At 37.0% G+C, this 27,878-nt stretch overlaps 2 protein-coding genes across 2 annotated transcripts; one reads left to right on the forward strand and one right to left on the reverse strand.

The window, feature by feature from the left end:
• The first annotated feature begins 15,820 nt into the window (after positions 1-15,820).
• LOC113357436 (tubby-like F-box protein 3) lies at positions 15,821-18,939 on the forward strand. Its single transcript, XM_026600826.1, has 6 exons — positions 15,821-16,837; positions 17,215-17,302; positions 17,492-17,621; positions 17,698-17,877; positions 18,007-18,496; positions 18,682-18,939. Exons 1-5 carry the CDS (start codon positions 16,499-16,501, stop codon positions 18,479-18,481), a joined length of 1,212 nt encoding a protein of 403 aa, XP_026456611.1. The 5' UTR covers positions 15,821-16,498; the 3' UTR covers positions 18,482-18,496; positions 18,682-18,939.
• A 1,448-nt stretch (positions 18,940-20,387) lies between these two features.
• LOC113357435 (inactive beta-amylase 9-like) lies at positions 20,388-24,969 on the reverse strand. The gene is made up of 3 exons (XM_026600825.1): positions 24,625-24,969; positions 21,716-22,198; positions 20,388-21,571 (listed from the first exon to the last, which is right to left on the reverse strand). The coding sequence occupies exons 1-3, from the start codon at positions 24,877-24,879 to the stop codon at positions 20,687-20,689; spliced, it is 1,623 nt and encodes a 540-aa protein (XP_026456610.1). The 5' UTR covers positions 24,880-24,969; the 3' UTR covers positions 20,388-20,686.
• Between the last annotated feature and the right edge of the window lie 2,909 nt (positions 24,970-27,878).

A 27,878-nucleotide genomic window follows, 5' to 3' on the forward strand; every position in this document is an offset into this window, starting at 1 on the left:
GCAGTGCGACAGATATGTACTCAGATTTGTAAGCAATGCGGCATATATGTACTCAAATTTGTTAGCATATATGTACTCGAATTTGTGAGCAGTGTGCCAGATATGTACTCAAATTTGTAAGCAGTGTAGACACACACGTTTGGTAGTAGGGGGTATTATGGTCATTTCTATTTTTTTATTAATTTTGGATCTCCGGATTAAAAAAAATTCTGGTTGGACCTTACTATAAATAACTATATGGGCTTTGGACCAATCAACAAATTTTCCTTTAATTTTAGGCCAAATTCCAATGACCCCGATCTGGTGTTGCGAGTTCGGGCCTATCACGTGACTCAGTAGGCCGTACTTATTTTCTTTTTTATTCCAAAACAAGAGAAGTCGGGTCGGTCCAGTTGGATGTAAATTTTTTCTGTGACCCTTGGGCTATTAAATTTTGGGGTTCATCTGGCCTGACGACCAACTGCATGTGATTGAAATTTAAGACGCATTTTGAGTGCACACCAGTTGCAGTAACTTATTAATTGGTGTAGCAGTCTTGCATCATTTTTGTTTTTCTTATTTGACACGGTATAAATCATTTATTATAGTTTTGAAAATTTAGAGCTAGAATTTGACAATTCACGTACGTTAATTAATGTTATCTAGAGTGGTTAATGTTTTTAAAATTTATTATTGGTTTGCCAAGGGGACATACAAAATTAGATATCAACATTTCTTAATTTGGTGGGCATCATCGTGAAGAAAGAAATCATTAGAGTGGTTAATTAATGTTATCTAGAGTCTAATCTATTATTATCAAGGGATACTGTTTCGAACGTGTTTGCGTCTTCCCAGCCAATTTAAGAATCTTTAGAGCAACCACAGTCACGACCAAATTTGGGTACTAAACCCAAATTTGGTCCCAGAAAGTATCGCAGTGGTGAGGAGTAAACCCAAATTTAGTCGCCAAATTTAGGGTTTGAGACCAAATGTGGTCGTCGGCCCAGACTAAAAAAGATATAGTGGGACGGAAGTATTAGGAGCGTATGATACCAGGCGTAAGTTTAATCACCGTATACAATCAGGCGAGCATATAATCACCGTATGAGTCAGGCGCATGTATAAACTCCGCCCCCTTCAAACGCGTCAGACGATGTTAATACTTACGCCTGAAATGGGACGGATGTATAAAGGGCGTATGAATGAGGCGCAGTTATAAAAAACGTCTGGGTTGGGCGCATGTATTGTGAGCGTCTGTGTCTAGGCGTATCTTTAATGTACGTCTGGTATGGGCGTAACTTTAATGTACGTCTGGGTGAGGCGTAACTTTTATGTACGTCTGGGCGAGGCGTATCTTTAATGTACGTTTGTTAGCAGGCGTAATGTAGGGGAGCTGACCTTTGGGATTCTCCAAAAGATGATGAAATGCAGACTAAAGAGGATTGCAATCTGAAGCAGTTGAAGTTAGGTCACAGTGGTGCATCATTAGGAGGAATACATGGTCCCCTACCCTTCATCGTTCGTTGCTTTCTAAAACGAGAAACATATAATCATCTCTCTTTTTTACTTAATTAAACCTATAGAGGCATATCTCCGTACAATCCCAAAGGTCAGCTCCCCAAATTTGGGCACGCCCCATTCAGACGCTCCTTCTATAAACGCCCCAATCAAACGCATCTTGTATAAACGTCTCACCCAGACGCATAAGCCATTAACGCCCGAAACATACGCACTTTATATCTCCGTATGAATGGGACGCACTTTTAATCCCCGTCCCTGTAGACGCACTTTCCATCCCCGTCCCATATCCGGCGTTAATTATACCTACGCCTCAATCAAACGCGCATTATACCTACGTTTCACTCAAACGCATAATATAAAGCCGCCTAATCAACAAACGTGAATATAATTTCCGTCTGACATCGGGCGTGTGTATAAGTTACGCTTCACCAAATTTGGTGTTCTACCACTGCGCTTGAACACCCAGAATACCAATTTTTTTTGGTTTTTAGTCTTACTTTTGGTATTTGGTCCGTCTCATGGCTGTGGTTGCTCTTAGCCAATCCATCGATATGATAATTTGATATGGTCAATGGACTCTTTGTCACAATGGAGTTTCAATAACACTAGCAGGAAGGAGATTAGAAATATAGTCCGAATCCGAAGTCGTGCCTTTTTTACATAGTTTTGCTCACCACGAAATATTAATTCATGGTTGGGAGGAAAACTGGACATGAAGGAGGGAAGGGTTGTTGTCGTCGTCGTCTACACCTAATTTCAATCTTCATCCAGAGAAATGGTTTTCCCAATAGCACTACCAACTAGTCAACTACATTGTTGATCATATACCCACAGCAATGGAAAACTCATGGTCATGGATTACCACATCCACTGCCAACAAGGTGAAAAGGCGCAACTCATTATGTTAGTACGCTTATTTTCATCGGTTTTCGTACCAAATTTGTGACCATTAAGTTTTTAAGCTATTTTGAACGTGAAATTGGGGATAAAAAAACTAATTGGGAATATAGATTATTCCCCCAATCCATGGTGTGTGTTAGGGGTGATTTTTGGATATGAAAATACTAAAATACCCTTTACTCAAAATAAAAATCAAAAAACTTAAAATTCAAAAACAAAATCATATCCACCATTTATCCCACTCCTTTTCAAATTAGAGTTTTCCCCACTCCCTTTCAAACTCTAAATTTTCCCCACTCCCTTTCAAATTCTCTTCCCTTTAAAATTTTCCCCATTTCCCCACTCTCTTGAAAACGATTTTTTTTTATCATTCGTAAGCGATGAGGACCATGCCGGTATTGATGAAGACCATGCCGGAAGTGATGAAGACATGCTGGAAATGATGAAGACCAATGCCGGCATAGATGAAGACCATGCCGGTAATGATGAAGACCATGCCGGCATAGATGAAGAGCATGCCGGTAGTGATGAAGACCATGTCGGAAACAAAAAAAATTACATCGCCGGAAGTGATGAATATCATGCCGGAATTGATGAAGACCATGCTGGAAAATGGTGCCGGCATACTTGGTAACTAACATTCAATGTCGGAACTGAGTGCCGGCATGCTCGATAGAAATCTATCAATGTCGGTAGTCAAGTGAAAAAAGTTTGAAATTTCCTGGATACTTTTCATCATGTGTCGGCATAGAAATTTAAGCAACATACTATGCCGGCATAGATACCGGCATGCTCGAGAATTAACTGACTGTGCCGGAAGTGGACTGATTAAAACCAAAAAATTTAGGTTTTGAAGATCAAAACCAGAAAATTTTGTACCCCCGGATAGTGGCAAATATTTATGAAAATTTCCAACAAATACTGGCATGGTTTTTTCAGTTGAATACAATGCTGGCACCGAGCTATTTCAGCTGCAACAATGGCGGATTCAAAGAAAAAAAATTAAATTTTCAACCTCTTAGCAACAATTCTCTCTTCACAATCGTCCTCCACTTTCACCAAAAAAAGTTCCCTCTCAAAAAAAATTCCATCTTTCTACTCTCATCTCATTCACCCAAATACAAATACAAATACCCACTAATCATTTAACAAATACTTAAGATTTTTACTAATTATTATTAACCACTAAACCTGATTAGTGAGGGGTAGATTAGGATTTAAAAAAAATACTTAGATAAGGAGTGACCCTGATTTGATATTTGGATCCAGTTTTTGTCTTTTTCCTCTATCCCCCAATTAGTTTTTTTATCCCCCAATTTCGCGTTCTTTTTTTTTAGAAACCTATTATAGGGGCTCTAAACATTGGGTTTTGAGGGCTTACAAGATGACAGAATCAGGTTATGAAATAGTAATCCACAAAATCCCATATCCAACTATTTTTTGTAATGGCTAAAATACCCTCCATGAATTATAAAATTAAATTTATTATCTTCTCCTTCTCTTTTCGTTCATAAATCATGATGAAGATGATGATCATATACGAAAAACTAAATCTATTATCTTTTCCTTCTCTTTTCATTCATAAATCGTGATGAAGATGATGATTATAAAAAACCATATTCTTCTTCTTTCTCCCTTCTTCTCCGTCGCGATGAAGATGACGATCACAAAAAGAAAAAACTAAATAAACCCATCACTTATTTTTGCTTTTGAAAACCCTCAAATTCGAACTGTAAGCTAACCTACGGTGAGGAAACTTCAATCGAACCAACCGTCAAACCATAGGGTTTTTGAACCCAGAATATACAATATGGAAGTTAAGAGCTCCAAACCGTAGATGACTTACGGTTGGGAAACCTGACCGTAGGCACTGTCTACGGTGGGGAAACCAAACCGCAAGCATTGTCTACGGTTGGAAAAATTCATACTTCCAAACCGTAGACAGTACTGAAACTGTTTTTTTTTTTTATTTTTTATTTTTACCTTATTAAAGTCATTGCAGGTGGATTAAGTGGTGTTAATCGATAATGAATTATTTTGAGAATTGACAATTAAATCGAAGAAATAGGAGATGGACGTGATGGTGAAGAAGATAATGGAAGAATTAAAAGGAGAGGAATGAAAAAAATTAGTTTTAGGTTTCAATATTTTAGGTTAAGGGTATTTTAATATTTTTCATGAATTAGGTCCTCTTATCTTCATTGTAGGATATTTGAATCCTTAGAAGCCCTCAAAACTCTTTTCTTGGAGCCCTTATAATAGGTTTCTTTTTTTATCTAGCAGCATCACAATTTATAAAATTACTTTCTCTTCTCTCTCTTTTTCCTCCCTTTCTCATAAGAAAAGAAAAAAAAAACTTTGAGCTGCCTGGCTCAGATTTGGTCCTTTTGGACCAGATCTGAGCAATATTTCTTTTTTCTTTCAAATTTTTTGGTAGTAGATAATGAATAAGATGTTTTGACATCGTTTCTGGTGCCTTTTGACATATTTTTTTGGCCGTTTTGGGGCGATTTTTCTTCTCCATTGTGGGGCGATTTCTTCAAATTTTAATGGTTGGTTCGTGGCTTGCTTATCTCGATTCAAAAACATCGACGGTTCATCACTGCATCGCTTTCAATCAGCATATGTGTTTATGTGGATCGACAAATTCATGGACAGATTGCTCCTTTGTTTTAGGAGCATCTCTTATCGAAGAAGACTACAATCTGATTAAATGGTCGGTAATCATTTCCGGATATACCATCATCTCTCCCTTATACATAAGAAGAAATTGGATATCTTTGCAGTTTACTGCTCTTTCTCTCCGCGATCTACTTGTAATTGATGTCCCTATTTGTATTAGGGTCTTGATTATCTTTTATTTTGATGTTTTTTGTTATTTTTGTAAGTGAACATGTAATCACTGTTTTGATTTGAATGAATTGAAATATGTTAATTGTCTAAAAAAAAACAGTTCACAACTAATTAGATAGATTTTCATTTATCAAGTGTTGTTATTATTATCGTCACAAATTCGGCCCAAATAATAGTGCATAAGATGGTTTTTGTTTTGCCAAAAATGCAAGTAAAAATAATCTAATAATCGAAATAATCTGATTGACATTCCGACGTCTGAGGGATGTTTCACCTGGACAAATAATCAGAATCCGCAAATTTTATCAGGTCGGACAGGTTTGTTTTCTCGGCAGAATGGTAAGAACAATACATCTCACATGTGCAATTGAGGTTGAAAAGACCAATATCGATCATGCTTCAATCCTCTTGGACTGTAATACAGGTAATAATTTCAAGCCCCCATTTAGATTTGATGATTATTACTTAAGTCATCCAGATTTCTTAGCTTGTATGAGAATTTGGTGGGCAAATTTGGTGTTTTCTGGTAGTCCAAGCTATATTCTAGATAAGAAGCTACAAGTACTTAAGTTTTTCATTAAGAAATGAAGGGGGGACTTTTGGGTCTTTACAGGCAGAAGTGGACAGATTAGAGAATCTAATTGATGTTTATGATAGCTTAGAAGAAATTAACTCTCTTAACGATAAGAATTATGCTGATAAAGAAGTTACTAGAATGAAGCACAAGAAAGCTTCATTGAATCTTGCAAGAAAGTGGTTTGCTAGGTTTAAAGGTCGGTGGTTAGAAAACGGGGAGAGAAATTCAAAGTTTTTTCATAAAATGTCTTCTTATAATAAAAAAGTGAACTCCATTACTTCCTTATACATAAATGGAATAATGAGTCATGATAAACACCTCACTAACGAGGAAGCAAACAAAATTTATGAGAAGCTTTTTAATGAAGGTGTTCATTCTAGACCAACTTTTGACAATCTGGAACTTCCACAATTGAGCATTCAGCACAGGATTATGCTAGAAAAGCCAATAGATGAAGAGGAAGTGAAGAAGGTGGTATGGGGTTTTGGTTCGAATAAGTCTCCGGGACCTGATGGTTACACCATAGATTTATTCAAGGATGTATGGGATATTATTAAAGCAGATTTAATGGCTGTTATGAAAGGAGTTTCAAAATATTAGAAGGCTTGATTGAAGGTTGAATTATACTAACATTGTGCTTATTCCCGAGTGTGATGGTGCTACTAGCATGTATAATTTAAGGCCAACCAGTCTAATAGGAGGCGTTTACAAGATAATATCTAAACTTTTGGCGGCCAGATTGAAGTTGGTATTGCCATCTATAATTTCTGAATTCCAGGGGGCGTTTGTAGATATCAGACAAATAACAAATGACATACTTATAGCTTCAGAGATAATTGATTCAAGAGAGAAAAACAAAATTCCTGGTTTGGTAGTGAAGGTGGATTTGGATAAGGCTTTTGACAATATTAGTTGGTATTGTCTTGATTGTACTCTAGTTAGGTTTGGTTTTGGTTCTACATGGAGAAACTGGATGAAGTGGTGTTTGTATACTAGGTTTGCAATGAAAATAAATGGAACCACATCAAATTTGTTTAGGAGTGGCAAGGGAGTTAAGCAAGGCGACCCAATTTCTCTCTTTCTTTTCATTATGATTGTATAGGTTTACTCAATGATGATCAAAAAAGCCGCTGATTTGAAGATGATTTCTGGTTTCAAACCAACAGTTATTCATGTTAATCATTTGCAATTTAAAGATGATTTGATAGTCTTTTTAGATAACGATGTGGGTCAGGTGCAGAATTTAAAGAATATATTGTTGGATTTTGAGTTAGTTTATGGCTTGAATGTAAACTTTAAGAAGAGTTCCCTTGTAGCTGTTAGGGATGCGGTGTATGCTGATGAATGTGCTAATATTTTTGGATGTTCAATAACAACTTTCTAATGAAATATTTGGGAATTCCCTTTGGAAGTATATCAAAGTCTGTATCAATATGGAAGGTATTCTTGCAAACGTTCCAAAAAAGTTAAGTGTTTGGCAAAGAAGGTATTTATCAAAAGGTGGTAGATTAATGTTAATAAAGCATGTCTTATCTTGTCTTCAAGTGTATTATTTGTCATTGTTTCAACTCTATGCATCTGTTGAGAAGCAAATGGAGTGGATAATGAAACAATTCCTTTGGGGTTCTTCTGCTAATAAGAATAAATAGAGTTGGGTTCGATGGAAAAGAGTTTGTTGGCTTAAGGAGCAGGGTGGAGTTGGTATCAAGAAGTTAATGCAAGTACGAATAAGGACTACTTTTTCATCTTTTTAGATTATAAATATAACAGAAGATCCATAAAAAATTATATGGACACTATCTTGCAAGATTCGCACCAAGTTTTCTTTAGAGTCCAATCGACAATGAATTTGGAATTGATATTTCGATGATACATTCCTCTTATTAAACTCTAGATTCTTACCAAAAATGAATACAATTAGAGATACCAAGCCTTACCATCTACCGATTTTAATTTTGACCAATTTATGAAGTAGTAGATAACAATATTATACGCCTCGATGGTATTATTACGTAAAATGGCTTTTATGTTGCAAACGGATAAAAAAATACAGGCATAAGGCCGGTTCGTATGGGTATGGAAAATCCCTAAGCTTGTCAATTTGCAGCCACTATAGGCATGACAAAGTGGCAAAGGCTAAGTGGCAAATTTGCCACTTAACCAGGCAAGGTTTCATCTCTACCGAGACCTCTCGGTTGACAATTGACCAAACGACTTAGTGTCGGCCACCAGCGGTAAATATTCGACCGCCCGGTGCAGACTACACCCCTTAGTATAGCTGATCTAACGACCATAATTCCACCCCCTATAAATACCAATTCCAATTTCATTTCAACTCACACCTTCTCTACTCTTATCACTTCTCATGTTTGTGATAATCTAACAAAATTTCATCATCCAACTCCCTTCTTCTCCACAATTCACTACTATTGTGTAGTTTTTTGAATATGGATTCTCAATCTGATTCTCAGATTAACAAGCGTAACAAAATTAGGGGTGCAAAATTTACCATAACGGAAGATGAAAGTTTTGCAGAGACTATGTGTACTTTATACAAGTTAGTACCAATGGTGCCCAACAACCAAGTAACAAGTTGTGGATAACATATTTCATAAATTTTGTGAAGAAACAATGAACATCAACGTTCGTGATGCTTTCTGAAGAAACAATGAATATCAACGTTCGTGATGAAAATGGATTTTCGGGTCGCTTCGTTACAATTAACTCCCAGGTTTCCTTGTATGTTGCTGCTATATAATGCAAGTTTTCTTGGTCGAGCGAGCGCTCTTGTCGATGTTGATGTGGAACGAAAGTGTCGAAATGATTGGCACCATAAGCATGGGAAAAATTTTGCTTATGAAAGTTGATACCGTATTTTGAAAGTGTTTTCCAAATATAATCCGGATGTGTTAGCAAATTTGCATCATGTACCCGAAAGGTCGCATACATTTCTTCTCCTTCAATACCAAGTTCTCAACCATCTCCATCATCTCAACCCCCTCCAGATAATCCATTTTCTTCACCAGACACCACAAAAACCAAAATTCTAACTTTAATAATGCTACGATTAAGAGAAAACAATTAGGAAGAAACAATGCAAGAGCAGCGATGAGAGCTGCACAAGAAGGAGAAGCAACTTTTATGGATCATTAGAAGACCGTCGCAGTTGACCGGAAATTCATGAATATGAAGATGAAAAAACATCGTCAAACTCAAGACAACATGTTTGTTTCAGACTATAACAAGAATAAAATTCTTGGTGCAAACACCTCGATTATGACCGACCGACAAAAAATGATATCGGAGATGGAAATTGATATGTTAGCAGAAAAGTTGGAAGAAAAACGTAATAAGAGAAATTTGGAACAATTTGGAGCTCAAAATGAAGATGAAGATGAATCAGAACACGATGATGTAAAACTACTTCTTTGATTAATGTATCAACTTTAATTTTAATTAAAATATAATAGTTTGTTTAATATGAACGAAGTCGTAGTAGTTTTTCTACATGGATTTTGAATTACATAAACGGATTGCATAAAAAAAACACAAAATTAAAATTAAACAACATCTCAGTAAAACTTAAACTTGAAAACATCGCATTAAAACTAACCAACAACCCATTAAAAAACAACATCCCATACGAGTTATGAGAAACTCCTTATGAGGAACAATGCAAGAGCATCAAGAAAAGCTGCACAAGAAGGAGAAGCAACTGAAGGTTTTTTGGAAACTTTTATGGATCGTCAGAAGACCGTCGAAAAACATAGAGCAGTTGCCCGGAAATACATGAATAGAGAGATGAAAAAACATCGATAAACTCAAGACAGGTTTGTTTCATACTATAACAAGAATAAGATTCTTGGTGCAAACACCTCGATTATGACCAACCGACAAAAAATGATATGGGAGATGGAAATTGACATGTTAGCAGAAGAGTTGGAAAAAAAACGTAATCAGAGAAATTTGGAACAATTTGGAGGTCAAAATGAAGATGATGATGAATCGGAACACAATGATGTAAAATTACTTCATTGATTAATGTATCAGCTTTGATTTTAATTAAAATGTAATAGTTTGTTTAATATGAATTAAGTTGCAGTAGTTTTTCATTACTTGGATTTTGAATTACATAAATGGTTTGCATGAAAAAACACATAAAATTAAAATTAAACAACATCTCAGTAAAACTCAAACTTAAAAACATCGCATTAAAACTAACCAACAACCCATTAGAAAACAACATCACGTACGAGTTATGAGAGACTCTTTATGAATTTGGAAATGTGTTTCGTATTAAAAAAAAATTCATTTCCATCTTCGTCATTTGTTTCGAGCTCGCACTCCCAAGTCAGCATTGGTTTCACCTCTAAGCCGATATCGATTGACAATCTGTCTCTTAGCTATAAATCCACAACTTCTTCTTTTTTTACGGTCATGATACGATAAAACAAAGCATATCGATCCCGGTTATGAGTATTACATGTGTCTATGCAAAAGGTTTCATGAATTTTATCTCGATAACTCATACTGGGTAAACCATTCATCCATCATTCTTCACCTCTCTTTGAGTAGTATATTACGTAGTTTCTACAAAGAGATAAATTTTCATCTTCAGTAAATCTAGGATCATCCATAAATTACCCAGAAATTATAGAAAATCTTGAATGAAAGTGTAATTTTGAAATGGATGAATTGGTAGGTTATATAGGGATTTTTGACGATAGAGTTTAGGTCGATCGATGCATCCTAGGTCGCTCGGCGCCTTCTAGGTCATTCAGTCAAGTGAAAATGTAAACTAGAACCTTAAACGATTCAAACAATTTGGTGGTTTAACCATAAATATGAAATTTGAAAATGACTCGAACAATTTCAAAACTAAACAAATAAACTTACAACAATTTAAAAAATAAATTGATCTAACATTAATCCATTCACCCTCCCGTTCTTCCAGACTCAACCCACATATTCGCTTTCAAATCGTCCCTTAACCTGTCATACATAAATTTGTTCTCAATGTGACTAGTCATTTACGCATAGTTCCTTGCAGGTAATCCTCTTTCTGGTTGAACCTCAGGACTTAAATTTTCATCTTCATAGTTAGTCCAATCCCTATTACGACGGGTTTCCTGAATTACCATGTTATGCATAATTATGCAAGAGAGCGTGGTTTTATTTATTTCAGGAGCACTTAGACCATGATAAGGCCCACAAATAATAGCGAACTTCCGCTTCAGAATTCCAAAATCCCATTCCACATACTTCATAAAATTCATTTGTCTACTACTAAAATACGTGTATGAATGACCCAATTCGCCTGAAAGGGGATGACAGTAACATTGAACTAAAGTTGACCATTTTGGATAGATTCTATCTGCAAGATAATACCTATGAGTGTAACAATGACTTATGATAGTGAAATTTACTTTAGGACTAATTCCATACTTTAAGTCTTTGAACAAATGTAACTTGTGCAAAACATTTATGTCGTTCTGAGACCTCGGAAGTCCAAAAAAATCGTGCCATATCCAGCAATCATAAGAAGCAACAACTTAAAGGATAAATGTTAGTTTTGCGCAGTGAACCGGACCAACAGATAGGGAAACCGGTTCATACCCAATGCATGCAATCAAGACTACCCAACATTCTTGGAATCCCCTTTCCTGATTTTGCTTTAATATTTCTCTAGCATCTACATCAGTTGGTTTTCGTAAATAGGTTGTAGCAAAATGATTGATCATTGCTTCGCAAATTATATGTAGTTTTTTTGCCCATACGAAGGTACACATCGTTAGGATTCGGAGGTTTGCCATAACCTAAAACCCTTAAGGCCGAAGTAACCTTTTGATTATGACCTCTAATATTCATTGCATCATACTGATAATTAAATTGAGGTTCTACCTGACAAAGCTCACTGATAATTATGTCTGGACATGCAGAATCGATGTTGGAAATCTTGATCAGAAAACACACAATCGGGAAGAAAATAATCTAACATCAGCGTCTCGTGGAATTCTTCCCTATGTAGCTATGTATATATTTTTGTGAATACGTCTCTTTTCTTTGGATCTCTAGGTATCTGCCCCGATGAATATAGCTGCAGCATAGTATTGGTTAGTTCTCTATCTTCATCTGACTCACCATCCATTTGTCTCATTGCCTGAACCAGCATTCACTGTTGTTGTGATTCAAATCGATCCATATAAATACGTACCTCTTCATCAGAAGAATCCATTGATTATGAAACTTAAAATAAGTAAATCGAGGATTAAGATATAAAAGAATAAGTTGATAGTGTAATTTATGAAAAACGAGGTGTGATTAATTTGAATTTAGTAGGGGGTGACTATATAGAGTGGGATGTAAAAAATAGCCATTGGACCATTATCTACTAAAGTTGGGGTCTCCACTAAATGGTTTAGACTAAACATCCAGCGATGAATACTCAACCGCCAACGGTGTAGTCTCTACCGTTTGGTAGAGACTCCATCGATTAACAACATTACCATAGTGATGCGGCCAGCTTGTCAGACCACCAGGCATGGTATATGTGAGGTAGCCCACCCACAAGAATGTTGGAAGTTAAACCAAGATATGGTGATTTGGTTCGTGGATCAACATATGATGTTGATCCAGTCCAAGTGGATCAACTGTTGCAGTTGACGCAGTCAAGTTGGATAAACATACGCTGTTGACACACTGTACGATATTTGGAAGTTTGAGCTAACTTGAAAAGCAAGTTGTGTCAGTTGCTGTGTTAGATTTTTACTATGTTTAGAGTTTCTTTGTGTTTCTAGAAGCGTGCTTTATTTAGAGTTTGTTTTTATTAGGAAAGTACTTTGAGTGATTGTCAAGTTTGTCAGACTATAAGTAGGCTATTAGGCTATTGAGCCATAAAAATTGTACACCAAAACTGATTATCAATGTAGTCATTTTCTTGCTTCCGTGTTCTGCTCTCCTCTCTCTTGCTCGATCCTACATATGGTATCAGAGCAAGGTGAGGGGAAGAGGGAGGAGAGGAGATAGAGTTCGAAAGAATTTAAGAGTTTTTCGGTGGTAGAAGAAGTTAAAGAGAATTCATGGTACGTGGTCTTTTGTTTCAAGTTATGGTGTTTTTTAGGGTTTATAGTTAAAAAAATAAAATAAAAAATATATCGGTGTAAAAAAAAAAAAAAAAAGGTTGGGAACGTTACTGCGTCGTTGAGCACAAACTATTTGATGGTTATAAATCAATGCAGTAATAGAGATGTCAAGCTGGATGCTGTGTTGGTCGTGTCTTCACTAAGTGTTCGTGTGGATTTGTCAAGGTCTGTGGTTGGATTGCTGGTTGAAGTTCAAGGGTGTGATGAAGATCGAATTGGAGCTGAACCTGATTGTGGTGGCTCGAGTATGAAGTTGAGATTAGAAGTTGTTGCTGATCGGTGATGGAGGTCCAGGATGGTGATTTTTAGAAGCTGTGGTAAACAGGGAAACTAATGGGTCCAAATCAAACGTGAACAAAGATGAGTTAGTTGTATCGTTTGGATGCTGGTGATGAACCCGTGAAAAGAGGGTTATATTGTTGTCGTTGGTATACAGAAGAAGAACATATAAAGAAGAGTTGTTGATGTCTGGTGATACCGAGATCAGAGTAAGAGTTTGGAAAAAAGAAAAGGACTTGAAGCAAGGCCGAGATATAGCATTCAGAAGAGAAGACGAGGGCCGTTGTTTCTGTAGTATGATTGCATGGTCGTTGATGGCTCGATTCTGTCGAGATCAATAGTAAAAAGAAACTGAACCTGTTGATGTGTGTTAGTGATTGAATGGGTTGTCTGTGAAGTAGATTTAGAAATCAACAGGAAAATTCGTGAAAGCAGCAAGAAGGTTTTGCTGGCGTGGGTGTTCTTCAGCTGTGAACAAAGGTAAAGACCGAGAAACAAGGAGCAGAACTTGGTCGGGTTTGCAGTAGGGTTCGGAGCCGTAAAAAAAAACAAAAAAAAAGGTGTTACTAAAGAGATGTCACAGTTGGACAGAAGTGTTACTAGAGATAGTAACAGTATGGGTGTTACAAAGGTTAACAGAAGCAAGTGTTACAGAATTGTGACAGTAGGCGTGACAAAAAGTTTTATTACAGTGGATAAGTGTGACAGTTTTCTGGCAGAGGCGTTGCACAAAGCAGATTTGTTTTTTGGAGGTGACGAAGCTTTGGGTGAGTGGTTGATTCAAAGCGTTAAGTTATGGATTCGAAATAAACGCAACATAAGATCAAAGTTGGTATTGCAATCAAGAAGGATTGGTACAGTTTGATTAAGGTGATCGAATTCAAGGACTTAGAATGACAAGGAATGTTGGTGATGTTTGAGCTTAAGGGAGGAAGATAGCATGTCGGAGTTTAAGCTCAAACATGTTGACAAGAAGTGTGATTGAAGAGTTTGTGGCAGAAACTTGGAAATCTTACAAAGTGTGGCAGACTTTGTGATAGTTATTGCTTGTGGCAGAAGCATAACAAGAGAAAGATTGTGAGAGAATCTTGTAAAAACAAAGAAGTGTGAAAATTTCGACTCTAACAAGCGTGACTGGAACAAAGAAGTAAAGAAGAAAAGAGAAGAAGAAACAACAGTAAGGTTGTGAAGAAAGAGAATTAATCACAAGGAGGTGATGACATATTGAAGAGAAGAGACGTCACAAGGGTGTGATTGTGAGAAGTGAAGCAATCCCAGTGTGGGGATTTGGCTAGAGTTGTGTGAAGCAATCCCAGTGTGGGGATTTGGCTAGAGAAGTGAAGAAATTCCAGTGTGGAATTTGAAGAGTTGAGTGGAAATCCTGCGAGTGAAGTGGGTAAACAAGAGATGAGTTTGAGCTACAATGCTCAGTGAAGAAAGTTGAAGGTGAGCTACAATGCTCGGTGATGAGTTAAAAAAATTGGTTTTGTGTTTGGTTAGCAAGTTGTATAGAGCACAACGAGGTGTTTCTAGCTTGTTAAGGATTGTGTTCCGCTGCGATGAAGAAGATCGGTTTGTTACCTAAGTTAGCTGTGGTTTGTGAATTGAGTTTGTTAATGATGATGGAATTCTTGAATGAGAAAAGACAAGAACGTGTTAACGTTTATCAATGGAAGAAGAGGAATGGAAAATGAGAAAAGACAAGGACGTGCAAACGTCGATCAATGGAAGAAGAGGGTTACCGAATTCTCGTTGAATGATATCTTGGTTTAAGGGAGGATGTTGGAAGTTAAACCAAGATATGGTGATTTGGTTCGTGGATCAACATCAAATGTTGATCCAGTCCAAGTGGATCAACTGTTGCAATTGACGCAGTCAAGTTGGATCAACATACGTTGTTGACACACTGTGCGATATTTGGAAGTTGGAACTAACTTGAGAAGCAAGTTGTGTCGGTTGCTGTGTTTAGAGTTTCACTATGTTTAGAGTTTCTTTGTGTTTTTAGAAGTGTGCTTTATTTAGAGTTTGTTTTTATTCAGAAAGTACTTTGAGTGATTGTCAAATTTGTGAGACTATAAGTAGGCTATTTAGCCATAAGAATTGTACACCAAAACTAATTATCAATGTAGTCGTTTTCTTGCTTCCGTGTTGTGCTCTCCTCTCTCTTGCTCGATGCTCTCTTTCCGCATCATTACCATAGTGATGCGGCCAGCTTATCAGATCACCGGGCATGGTATATGTGAGGTAGCCCACCCACAAGAAGCAGCCTAAACTAAATAAGAAATTTTCCATCTTTTGGGATTTTGCAGATATTTAACACCCATCTCAAAAAAAAAATAAATAATAATAATAATAATTTAACACCAATTGGAACTGTAATATGACACATGGCACGGTGTGCCGCTAAACCCTACTTATCCGGTGAAAAATCGAAACTAAAAACAGAAACTCCTCTTAATCAAGAAATTAGATTAGATGACAATGATTAATAATTATCCAGATAAGGTTATTTATCAAGGGTATTTAGGTAACACACCCACTAACGTCAAAAACCATGAAAATGAGGTATAGACTCTTTTAGAGTAATCTTCTCCGAGAGAAAAAGAAAAGAAAAACCCTAATTTTCTATCTGTCTCGGTGTTCTACACAGCTGTCCATTTAATAATGAGAGGAGAACCTTTTTTTTAGAGTCTAAAGATCTAATCTTTTAGGGTTCAATTATTGTAAAGAAAAAGAAAAGAAGTTGTTGTTGGTGGTGATGTTGATATGCAGTAGTTATTAAGAATTTTCTTGATGTTTTTAGAGTTCTAGAAGTAGATTAATTCCAAATTAATCTATCAATGCTTTCAAGGAACCAAATCTATTCAATAATTTTGTCAATTTCTTCTAAACTTAGAAGTAAGGAATTATGTGCAAAAAAATAGAAGCATAAGTTATTAAAATAGCTTAATATGTAGAGTTTTCAATAGATTCTGCTATTAATTTGAGGAAAGTTTGGATCTGTTCAGAAAGTTTTTGAGCTCAATTTCAGAACCAGCTTTCTTATGTTCAATAATTTCAAGTGACTAGGGTTTTGGTAATTTGGGGCTTCATTTCTAGGGGAATCAGTAGATTCTGATGTTCATTTGATTAAATTTAGGATCTTTTTAAGTTTTTTAGCTAGGGTTTTGGATTTAGAGATTTGGGGCTTTCTTTTAAATTTTTGTAAATAATTTTTATGTAAGGTTCAAAAGGGTTTTTTTCTTTGATGACTTTGAAGAGTATAATTAGAGACGTGAAAGGGGAATTTGGAAGTATGTCAAGGAGAGGATTTGATGTTAAGGGGTTGAAATCAAAATCACTACAGGTGGTTCAAGATGAAACCATACCAATTGATGCATTTAAACAAAGTTGTTGGGCCAATATGCCACCTGAACTATTGAGAGATGTGTTAATGAGAATTGAAGACTCCGAGTTTAAATGGCCGCCAAGGAAATACGTTGTTGCTTGTGCTGGAGTTTGTAGGAATTGGAGAGAAATCATGAAGGAGATTGTATCGACACCTGAATTGTCTGGGAAGTTAACGTTTCCTATCTCCTTGAAACAGGTTTGAATTTCAACGTTTTGATTCAAAATAGCATTTGATAAGTTTTGTAGTGCTGCTAGACTTGTATATCTGAGGCTTGATTATAAGCTAAAATAACTTTTGTAGCTTGTATGATTTTGGCCTTCTTCAAGTGTCACATTGCATGAAACTTAACTCGGCTGTTGTGCATTTGATATTTTGTGTGAGAATTAGGGACATGTTTTAGCTCCATCCACCTCTAATTAAGTAGTGCCTCCCGTCATGTTATCATGTATTTGGTGTTAATATTCATTGACAATTGTCATGTAGCATGCGGATTGATTGCCCTATATTGTCCGTGATCTTCATTTTACACACTCTCTCTATCTCTCTCAAGATGTTTTTTCTGTTATTTGCAGCCTGGTCCAAGGGAAACAATAATCCAGTGTTTCATCAAACGCAACAGGACGGCCCAAACATATCATCTTTACCTTGGATTGACTCCAGGTGAGGCGTGCATTCTTTGTTTCTCTTGGTGGACAACCTCACTTTTTTTTGGGGGTTTGTTAAGGTGTTAATTGTAAGATCTTTTGAGAAATAGATTTTCTTTGCTGGTGTAGAGTGGTTGAAAGTAGATTTCCCCGTTACGGTTATCCCAGTCTGGGTTTAACATTTACCATCTTATGTTCATCGCAGCGCTGACTGATAACGGCAAGTTCCTTCTTGCTGCTCGTAAGGCTCGTCGCACTACTTGCACAGACTACATCATCTCTATAGATGCAGATGACATGTCTAAGGGGAGCGGTACCTACATTGGGAAGTTAAGGTGAAGTGCAACTTGCCAGTCATGGTCTTTCATGTACATATGAACCTAGTTTCACTCACTTCTGCTTTTTTAACAGATCAAACTTTTTGGGGACTAAGTTTACAGTCTATGATAGCCAGCCTCCTTATGCTGTAGCCATGGTATCGAAAAGCCGCTCCAATAGGCTAGTGGGTTCTAAACAAGTTACACCGAGAGTCCCTGTTGGCAACTATCCAGTAGCACACATTGCATACGAGCTGAATGTTCTGGGATCCAGGTAAGGGAACTTCATTAAATTACGATTGCCATTTTTTCTTTTTTTCTTCTCGTAGTAATTAATAGTGTGTTTTTTTTTACTGCCTTCACCAATAGTAGACTCACCCCTTTCCGTTTTTTGTGGGTCTAGGGGTCCACGGAGGATGCATTGTGTAATGGATGGAATCCCTGCCACATCAATAGAACCAGGTGGAACAGCCCCCACACAGACTGAATTCCCACTTAGCAACCTTGAGTCCTTCCCAATGATACCATTTTTCCGGTCTAAATCATCAGCCCAAAAGGAGAATTCTGTATCAGGTCCTCTGGTTGATCAGAAAGAAGGGCTTTTGGTGTTAAAGAACAAGTCGCCTAGGTGGCATGAGCAACTTCAATGCTGGTGTCTGAACTTTCGTGGCCGGGTGACGGTTGCTTCTGTGAAGAATTTTCAGTTGGTTGCTTCTCCAGAGAATGGACCATCTGGACCAGAACATGAGAAGGTCCTGCTTCAGTTCGGCAAAGTTGGAAAGGACTTGTTCACTATGGATTATCAGTATCCAGTTTCAGCTTTCCAGGCATTTGCCATCTGCCTTAGCAGTTTTGACACCAAGATTGCCTGTGAATAACCCGAAAAGTAAAAGGTATGAATTATCTTCTAGAAGTTGAAATTGTCATGCTTCCAGAAGTGGTGGTAAGAACAACATTTTGCTGAGAGTTGTGGAGGAATATTTTTGCAACACATCCTTTATATATTGTCTACAACGTCAATGTTGTTCTAGTCTCGCAGGTACTTCATTCATTAACTTATTTTATTTGTTTTATGCAGGCAATGTTTTGTACCATCTTCAAAGGGTGTCAGTGATTATTGCTCCCACAGTTGGGGATTTGCACGGTGAAAGCTGGCAAGGAAAAGGTACAAAAAGCAGTTAAACTCTGTAGGTTTACTCCCCGCGTCAGCTATCTATGTATTACTATTTATTCGTGAATTTGTGTACATAAACTACTTGAATTTCGAAGAAAAAGATGTAACAAGTTAAATCCTTCAAGATCATGCTCTTTCCAATTGAATTTTCTCCCGTGTTCACATTGTTTGTGGAGTTGCAATTGATTGAAGGATGCCATGATCGTCAATCTGACTTTTAAGGGGTTTCAGAAGCTGGCTCTGCGAGCCGAACCTTTTATAGCAAGGTTTCTGTTTAAGCTTCAGTAAGAACCAAAAAGAAGAAAACAAAAATCCGAGGTCTGAGAAAATTTGGGTATAAAATGCTGACTAAATTTCAGTAGGTTGCAAGCTTAAATTGACCAAAACTTCATTCATGTAGTTTGTTATAATTACAAATAAAGAGACTGGAAACAAGAGGAAAAGAAAGAGCCATCTCAAAGCCACCAATTCTTGGCAATTAGATTAGTGAGCCTGCACTTGTTTTGTTTATTATTTTTTTTCCTTCTGATATTGTAGTTGTCTTGCAATGTAGTTATACTTACTGACTCTACGCCACTGCATTCGCCAGTTTAGTTCCTTGCAAATTAAACATGATTTTTGGTAGAGGCGCATTTAGCATTGCTCTTTGGGAGTTGGACCATACGCCATCCTCAAAAGATCTTTCTAAACAGGAAATATGGGAACCACATTCTTTAAGTCAAAATGCTACTTCAAGTAATTCAGTTCAGACAAACAATTGAAAGTAAAGTTTCCTACTTAACTAAGATTACTAAATAAAGTTCTTTCAGGCTCAGCAAACAATAACAATATCTTGATGGTACAAAATGTTGATGATCTTTCTTGTCGGTACAAATGAACCAATATACCTACCAATGATTGAATTGATAGGTAAAGCTTATTTTTAAATCCACCCATAGTCAAATTAGCTTGACTAAAGTCAGTTTCAGCCTCAAAAATTTTAAGTTCACCGCCATCCAAATTGAAGTGTAATGTATGGTAAATTTCTCAGATTGAAGGGCTGAAGAGTATTCTTGGAAGAATCCTGCAATTGCTCAACCTTTTTTCCTAACTTTTATGTCACCTGAACTACTGAGGGAAGTGTTAATGAGGATTGGCTAAAGCTGGTGAAAATATTCACTTCATTCATGTAGTTTCTGTTATAATGAAAATAAGAGGAAACAAGAAGAGCTATCTCAAAGCCACCAAGTGTTCACAAGTTGAGATCCTTTTCGGTATTGTAATTCTCTTATTTAGGTTCTACCATACAGCTAGTGCTTGGCTACTTCTTAGATTGATCTATTTTGACATTTTGCATTCTTTTTTACTCTTGGGCAGTGAAAACTAATTACACAGGCTAATTGTTTTGCAGAATGTTGTTTCTGTTATCACCCTACTGTTGCGCAAAAATAACACACTTCATTACATGCAACCTTACCATTTACCAGTGCCAACTTCAACGTCATATAACTGACTATTGAAATTGTTTGAACTTTCCTCCAAGTTCAGACAATCAACTACATTTTTCATGTGGGTCGTCGTGTGTCATCTGACACTTTTTATAATTTGACAATTTACATATCACAGAGTCGTGTGTCATTCTGCAGGCGCATGGTACGTGCCCTTAATTTGTCTCCAGTTCTTTCTTACAGTTTTTCTCTATAAATTGAGCTTAAATTTACACTAATTTTCTAGTGCATCTTCTTCGCCAGTACTTTCTTTCTATTATATATAACTCCCGTGCAGCTCTAGTTTGAGGGTTCTTTTTTTTGTGTGCAAATGGTAACACTGTTACGTTCTTTCTATTATATATAAATTTCTCTCCACATACAATTTACATTTGTAATTCCTTGTCATCTATATATACAGGAATTATGATATCTTACTTCTACTAAACTTCTTGCATTCTGAGATCCTTAACTGGTTTAGATACCAATATGGTTTCTTCTTTTTCATATGTCGGCATGTCATCATGATGCAATTCAGGCTGGTTTAGGCTCCTGACAAACTCTGTGAATGACGAAAAGTGTTTTGGTGAGAAAAAATATGCCCCCATCCTCTGATACGTGAATGAATCTACTGCAGTTCCCTTTGAAAGGTTATGCTTGATCCTTTCAAAACCATTCAATGGCAGCATACCTGACGCCAACAAATTCTCACCAACATATTTTACCCCATGGTTCTCACAAGCAGTTCTGATCTGAGAAAGCAATAGTTCGGGACTTGAATATAATTCAGAAGGCTGGTGTTTATCGGATAAATCCATTCCTGGGAGGATAATCTTACAAGAATTTTTCGCAAAAAGTTCTGCAACTTGATTATATCCATCTCTTGAATCTGAGTTGTAGAATCCTGCAGTCATTTCACAAGGATGGGATTGAACTTTATACCAGTTGTGTACAAGTGGGACTTTTCCGGATACTGTGACCAGAGTGTTCCGGAAAATTGAGGAGGCAAGAGAGAGAAGACGATCTCCATGAGAGATGAGTTGGTTTGAATACCAGGACAGGAAGAAATCACCATAAGGAGTTTGCCATGAACCTCCATTCTCCTTGAAGAAAGTATTGGAGTTGGGAGATTGGTAGTAAGTTGGGGCATCATGTGGACCGCCAAGTCCCCAGTTAGGGTTTCCAGTTACTGCAGCATGCAGTTTGAGGTGGTCGAGCATGTGTTTGTCAAAGCACTGGAATTCTCCAACTCCAGAATCTTGTGTACTTGCTGAAGGACTAGACGGGTATCTAAGGTCACCATTTGGTCCTAAACCAATTATGATGTCCTGAAAACGTGGCAAGACAGAAGTCAGTGTTAGAGAGAAAAGAGTTGGTAGCTATTCTAATTCTATATGGATGACGTTACCCCCCTACAAGTACTATAATTAGCATTACAGAATCTGTTGTGAGATTGAAAACCAAAGAATTACCGTGATTGTGGAATCCATGAAAGGTGAGAAAGACGATTTAAAGCTCTCAAGAAATCCTTGGTAAACTTCCATTGCAGTTTTTCCATTGAGCACTGGAAGATCGTCAACAGCCAAAGACAAACACTCAGTGTAACGCCTTCCAGAGCGATCAGTGAAGTAGATATCAGGTTGTAATTCTCCAATACGAGATACCCATTCTGGTAATGGAATTGAAGGTTCTTTTAAGCCGTGGAAGCAAAGGGAAACACGTAACTTCAGTCCCGCTTCTTGCACCATCTTTGCAAGAGCAACATAGCCTGACCAATTGTATTGACCCATTGTTTCCTTCTCAACTATACCCCACCAAATCGGAAATTCCACTCCTTCTAAACCTAAGAGCTTCAACGCCTTTAATCCAGCAGCAATTGCTCTTGCATGGATGACAGAATTGCAGTCAGAGACTCCATCAAGAGGAAGTCCAACATACAGTTTTGGTCTTCCTTCCTGTGTAAACAAGGAAATGAACATATTTATATGTCAATATAAATTCAAATTTGTTGAATAAAATACGAACACATAGCTTCAGCACCTCCAATCACATTATCAAACGTATCATAATAGCACACAAAATGGTATACACAAGAAATAAAGGAATGAATAAATCTGTATGGAGCACAATATTGTATTACATTAACTCACCACATGTCGTGGCGGTTGATGTCTACATGCATGCTATGGCAGCTAATGTAGTCAACTCTGATCCGTATTTCTTATTCCTCCTTAAAAGAAATGAATGATTGGTTCTCCGGCTTTCATCTCAAATGAGGTCAAGAATACGGAGTGAATAAATAGCTACACACTCTCATGCCACATCATATGCACATATCAACTGACACATCACGTGGTCAGCTAATGTGGTCAAATAATGTACTCCACAACATTGCTCGGGAAAAAATTCAATGAAAAGTGTTGCCACACATAAATGTCAACTCTGACCCCTTTATTAGTTTTTCTTTTTTCCAGTGAGAGTGAAGAGGTTCAAAACTAAGACTTGTCGTATGTGAAAACTCAAAATCCAACGTGAAAAACAGAGTTCCTAGCTCCTATTTTCGACAAAAATGGACATGGAAATTCTGTGTTCAACACTCTTTACTCCCACAGAAGGCAAAAGAACAATTAAAGGTTGAAGATCAAGGGTTGGATTTCTATCTTAGCCGAAGCTGAACCTCATTATTTCATCACATCTTTATGAATGTATGGAAAAGACTAAAGCCACCTAGAATCTATTAAAACATCTGAAGCAGAATACATTCCTCTTTTTTAACTGAAAACAGAACATCATTCTTGATAAATGCAGTATCCTTCTCCAGTGTGAGCTATTCTTCCACAAATACCCCATGAACATCCTAATAGAGTGTGGAGCTGTACATTAGGTATTCGACTTCACTGATAACAAGGAAATTTGCTCGACCACGGGTGAAACTAAAGTAAGCTGTTGCTGTGTATTTGTGGTAAAACTCAGAAACTCCTTAACTGTATTTGACCTTGATAGTAAGTAAACAATGTTTGGGGGGCGAAAATGAATTATATCATGCGGGTTGAATCCCGCGGGTTATACCGACAGATACAATGGGGTGGGACCCACACTAAACCCACCCCTTGGTAAACCGCCGGGTTGGGAGGGGTCCCACCCAACTGTGTCTGTCGATATAACCCGCGGGATTCAACCCGCGGGATGTGTAGCAGTTCCAGTTTTGGGGGTGCATGTTCAATGACTAGATGAGCTGGAATGGGACAACCCAATATAGCTGAACAGAGTGAACAGAAAATTTCAGGCTATGTGGCAGACAGAAAACCCCCAATGCTATTGGTAGTATAAGATACAAACCAGTAGAGCCACGAGCATCCTGTGCCGTACTGTCATTCTTTGACCAACTCCACCCACTTCCAAAAATTTCAAGATAATCATCCAACTTATATTTTGATCCAAAAAGTCTCTCGTCTAGTATCAGAGTAGTGGCAGATGGAATTAATACCAGTATTCTAGACCATGACTTTTACCGGCCTCTTATGGCAAACAGTAACCATAAGATGAGAGTCAGGAGGGTGATTGCAGTCCCTATTGTAGCATTCATGGGTTCCTATAAGTTCTTACTGCGACTTGCATGCCTTGTGGACCCATATGGAGATGATCCAAAGGCTAATTTTTTGCAAAGAAGATCATTAAGCAGAAGTGTTGATCCTCGCTAAAAATCAGCCTTTAGATAATCTCCGCGTGAACCCCACAAGACTGGCAAATTGACTTAGTAAGCACTTAACAGTTTGTTAAAAAGAAGTGTTTTTGGCTATGTCTGCATTGAAATAAGAGTAAAAACCTGCTCTATTTTCATGGTTAATATTTACAAATCTAGATATCAGAAAAATGTAATCAAAGCTTTATGAAAATTAGTTCAACTTCAATGTCAAAATGACCGAACCTAACAATCTGTCTTTAAAGTCATCTTCTAAATCAATTTTTAAATCAAAAGTTGATTCACAAAAGGCAATGTTTAGTCACAGATAAGGTTACCGAATCAAGAAGAAGAAAAAAAGAGAGGCGCAGGTTAAGTATGAGGTAAAATTGATCATTTTGATTTTAAACTAACACTCATTTTAACCATGATGACATTTTCTACTAACATCCAATATACGAAAACTATGTAAAACCGACACCACAATCACACAGTAATTGAAACTTTTCCGGCAAACAATTTCAGCAGAGTATTTAATTCTCACATTTTATGATTGTGTTGTCGGCTCTCAACATTATCAACAAGATATTTTGTGCTTATCAAGGCCCTAATCATGCTCTGATGTTCTACTAATATAGAAATTCATGATAATCAAACAAAATTTAAACTTCGTATAAAGAAACTCAAGACAGCACTTACTGAGTTAGATTGTTTTCTAATGACTGTTTCTGGCTTCTCTGTCTCCGATTTGATAGCTCTCAAAGCAGGTAATTGAACCTTACACGATCTTCTCCATCTCTTATTATCATTCATCATCAGACCATCAAAACAAATCCTATTTGTTTTGTTATTAAAGATTTGATTATTCATCAAATTACAAAACCCTAATTCACGAATCTCAACATCATTTTTCATGATTTTTGCTTGTGAACATCTCACTAATGAAATCTCCATATCTATCACAAGGAAAAAAAAAAGAAAGATTTTAGTTTTTTTTCTCTCAAAAAATCTAAATGAGAGCGCGGATGAAAAGTTCAGACGTGGTTATTTTATTTTGGGTTACTCGAATTTATAAAAGTTTTTCAAATTATGTGCAGGTACGAACAGCTTTGAAGTGACGGTTCAGAAAATGCTGTCCTCAAAAAGAAAAAATGATTAGGCAAGAGTCAGGACACTTGTCAAACATGTGGATGCCGAATTTTTGGAGTGCACTGCTTTGTAAAATCTGAAGCAAAAACGAGAGGATGCCATTGGAGTTTGTAATAATAAAGTTTGGCGGTTTATTATTTCAGGTGAACAAACAAAAATGTAGTGGATATAGATACAAGGGAAGAAATTCTCGTGGACTAGGATTAAATAGATAGGACGTGTCACCGAAGTCATGGTCGATGGTCTAGTAAAGCATAAAGTACGCTGCTGAGTCGGATAAAGCACAATCCGGAACCAGTTTAATCCTAGGACTCATAATTGAATTTTGGTGGCCTTTTATTTTCCATCGCACAGTTATTAACCCTTATCTTATTTAGAGATACTTTTTTTAGTTTTTTTGGAGTTATGGTAGAACCGATACTAGCTTGATTTAGTTATATATCATGGTAGAACCTGTGATCACAGAAATAACGATGGTACTTCCTTGTTCACAAACAATGTTCGTATTTCATACAAAATCATTAAGTAGAATGAAAGACGTGTAAAACGATGTATGTACGAAACCTATCAGACTCTGAGCCTTCGGGCTCGTCCTCGTCTGATCAATGGGGAGTAAACTGAACTATTCATACGATCAAACATATAACATAACAAATCTAGATAAAGCATATAGAATAGAAGATAAAGTGTTGAATGTAAATGAGACGATGATTTACGTGGTTCAGCACTAAGGACTACGTCCACGGGGGTTTGTGTTTCATTATGTATTCAGTAGTTACAAAGATAGTCAAATGAGTCTGTGTGAATAACGAGCCTAAGGGGGAAATAGAACTCATACTTACCTTCCTATTTCTCTCTCCTATTAAATTCTACAATCTCCTAAAAACTGGTCGACCCTTCTCTCTCAGTGGAGAGGGGTATTTATAGTGATAATACATGGGGTCCACTATCAGAAACAATTGCAATCTTATCTTCTTGATCTTTGCGCTAATCCCGCTGGTATCTTCATTCTCGACCGATGGCTCCAACAGTCATATATGGTTACGATGGGTCACCTCTTTCTTCTCCACAGACTGATCGACACGTACCCTATACTTAGGGTGCTTAATGCGGGTGGTTGGGGCGGTCCGCACGCGTCAGACAGATGTCTGATGCCCCTTTCACATCCTCGTCAGTGAGACCAATCCTCACCATTGATCTTGGATCTTCCTCGAGATGAAATAAAGCAGATCTTTGGGTGTTCTTCAGTACTTCGCGGTGGCTCGTTCTTTCAGTGCTCTTTGATTCTTCGCCATCGGATCAGCTCGATGATGAACATATGTAGATGACAGATGCCTCTTGGGTGTTGAGGCATGGCATCATGCCTTGATGTCTCAAGCTGTGTGTCCTCCACGTGTAACTCTTCCAACACGTGGAGAGTGATGAATTATGTGTATACAGAACCGGTTCCAATAAGCAAAACCGATTTCTATAAGTCATGCATATTTTAATGACATGTTTGGTTGGAGGGAATGGAATCAGTTTCCTGGGAATACAATTTCATTCCCATGTTTCGTAACTAGGATTAGAGAGCGGTTAAGAATAGGATTCCCAAAAAGTAAAGGAATCCTAAACCAATGAAGGGTGATGGGTTTAGGATTCCCCTCTTTTGGGAATAGGATTCATGGGAATAAAATTCCTTTCTCATAACCAAACACGTCATAAGGTTTGTGTGATATGGAAATTGGGTTTGCATAATAAGAAAGCTCAAGATGTCAACGTAGTGAGTAATTTGAACATGTACTGGAATCTTATTTCTCAATTGTTCAAAGATATTCCTTGATACTGAATGTGAGATCCCAAACCGAAATTAGTAGAGAATCTTTTTGAGATTTTCGAAATTAATATGTTTTGTTTGACCAACAATCAAAACATATCTCTAAAAACTGGGACGGATCTAAGTATAGTTCAGGGGTGGCCCCCGCCTCCCCTGTTTCTGGTTAATTCGTTATAAATCCTTTGGAACTTTTGTTATTTACAAGAAAAATTTGTTAATTAGCCCCTCTTGAATTTATGTTTTGGCTAATTAGCCTCCCCTGAAAAATATTTCTGGCTCCGTCCCTGTCTAGAAGTATATAATAGAACACCGCTACCACGATGGGGAGGGCCGACCGAAGAAAAAAATGAAATACTGCTGCAATTGGACAGTAAAAGAAAATTTGTGCTTTAAGTGAAGTATCACTTTTCCTAAAACGGAGGGAGTACATCATTTTATTAGTTGCAATGGAAAATTAGTTGATGCATAAACCAAAATATGGCTACATAATGTGTTATGCATCCTTTGTGGTGGTGTGCATAATGGATATGAAATAAATTTTTGAAAATTGTGCCTAAAACGATAAACACCTCCGAATTTTTCGTAAAAACTTTAAATTTGATATTGTTGTTTGCACTCATTGCGTGGATCTCTTTAAAATATTTCCGAGACAAAATTTATAAAATTCCAACGCACGGGTTTTTAGATATGTTATATTCTAATTTGCTTGCCAATTATACCCATGAAAAAATATGATACATAAGGAATTATAATAAAATTTGACTCTTATACCTATTTACCCTTCCTCTTTGATTTATTTACGAAAATGTATAATACCTATTTTCCCTTCATCTTCGGTTTATTTACGAAAATGTCAAATACCTATTTGCTCTTCCTCTTCGGTTTATTTACGAAATTGTCTAAAGGAAAAAAAGAAAATATTGATTCAGAGGGGCATTTTTGGTTTTTCGGCCGGGTCATTTCCAATATTTTTGTGTCAAATAAACAC

The sequence above is a fragment of the Papaver somniferum genome, chromosome 3, assembly GCF_003573695.1.
Source record: "Papaver somniferum cultivar HN1 chromosome 3, ASM357369v1, whole genome shotgun sequence".
In the NCBI taxonomy this organism is placed as follows: domain Eukaryota; kingdom Viridiplantae; phylum Streptophyta; class Magnoliopsida; order Ranunculales; family Papaveraceae; genus Papaver; species Papaver somniferum.

Coding starts and splice junctions, on each gene's coding strand:
- LOC113357435 (XM_026600825.1), bottom strand. CDS start 24,879: ATGGAGATTTCATTAGTGAGATGTTCACAAGCAAAAATCATGAAAAAT. Junction 22,199..24,624: donor TTAGAAAACAATCTAACTCA/GTAAGTGCTGTC, acceptor TTGTTTACACAG/GAAGGAAGACCAAAACTGTA. Junction 21,572..21,715: donor TCATGGATTCCACAATCACG/GTAATTCTTTGG, acceptor CCACGTTTTCAG/GACATCATAATTGGTTTAGG.
- LOC113357436 (XM_026600826.1), top strand. CDS start 16,499: ATGACTTTGAAGAGTATAATTAGAGACGTGAAAGGGGAATTTGGAAGT. Junction 17,303..17,491: donor TTACCTTGGATTGACTCCAG/GTGAGGCGTGCA, acceptor TGTTCATCGCAG/CGCTGACTGATAACGGCAAG. Junction 17,622..17,697: donor ACCTACATTGGGAAGTTAAG/GTGAAGTGCAAC, acceptor CTTTTTTAACAG/ATCAAACTTTTTGGGGACTA.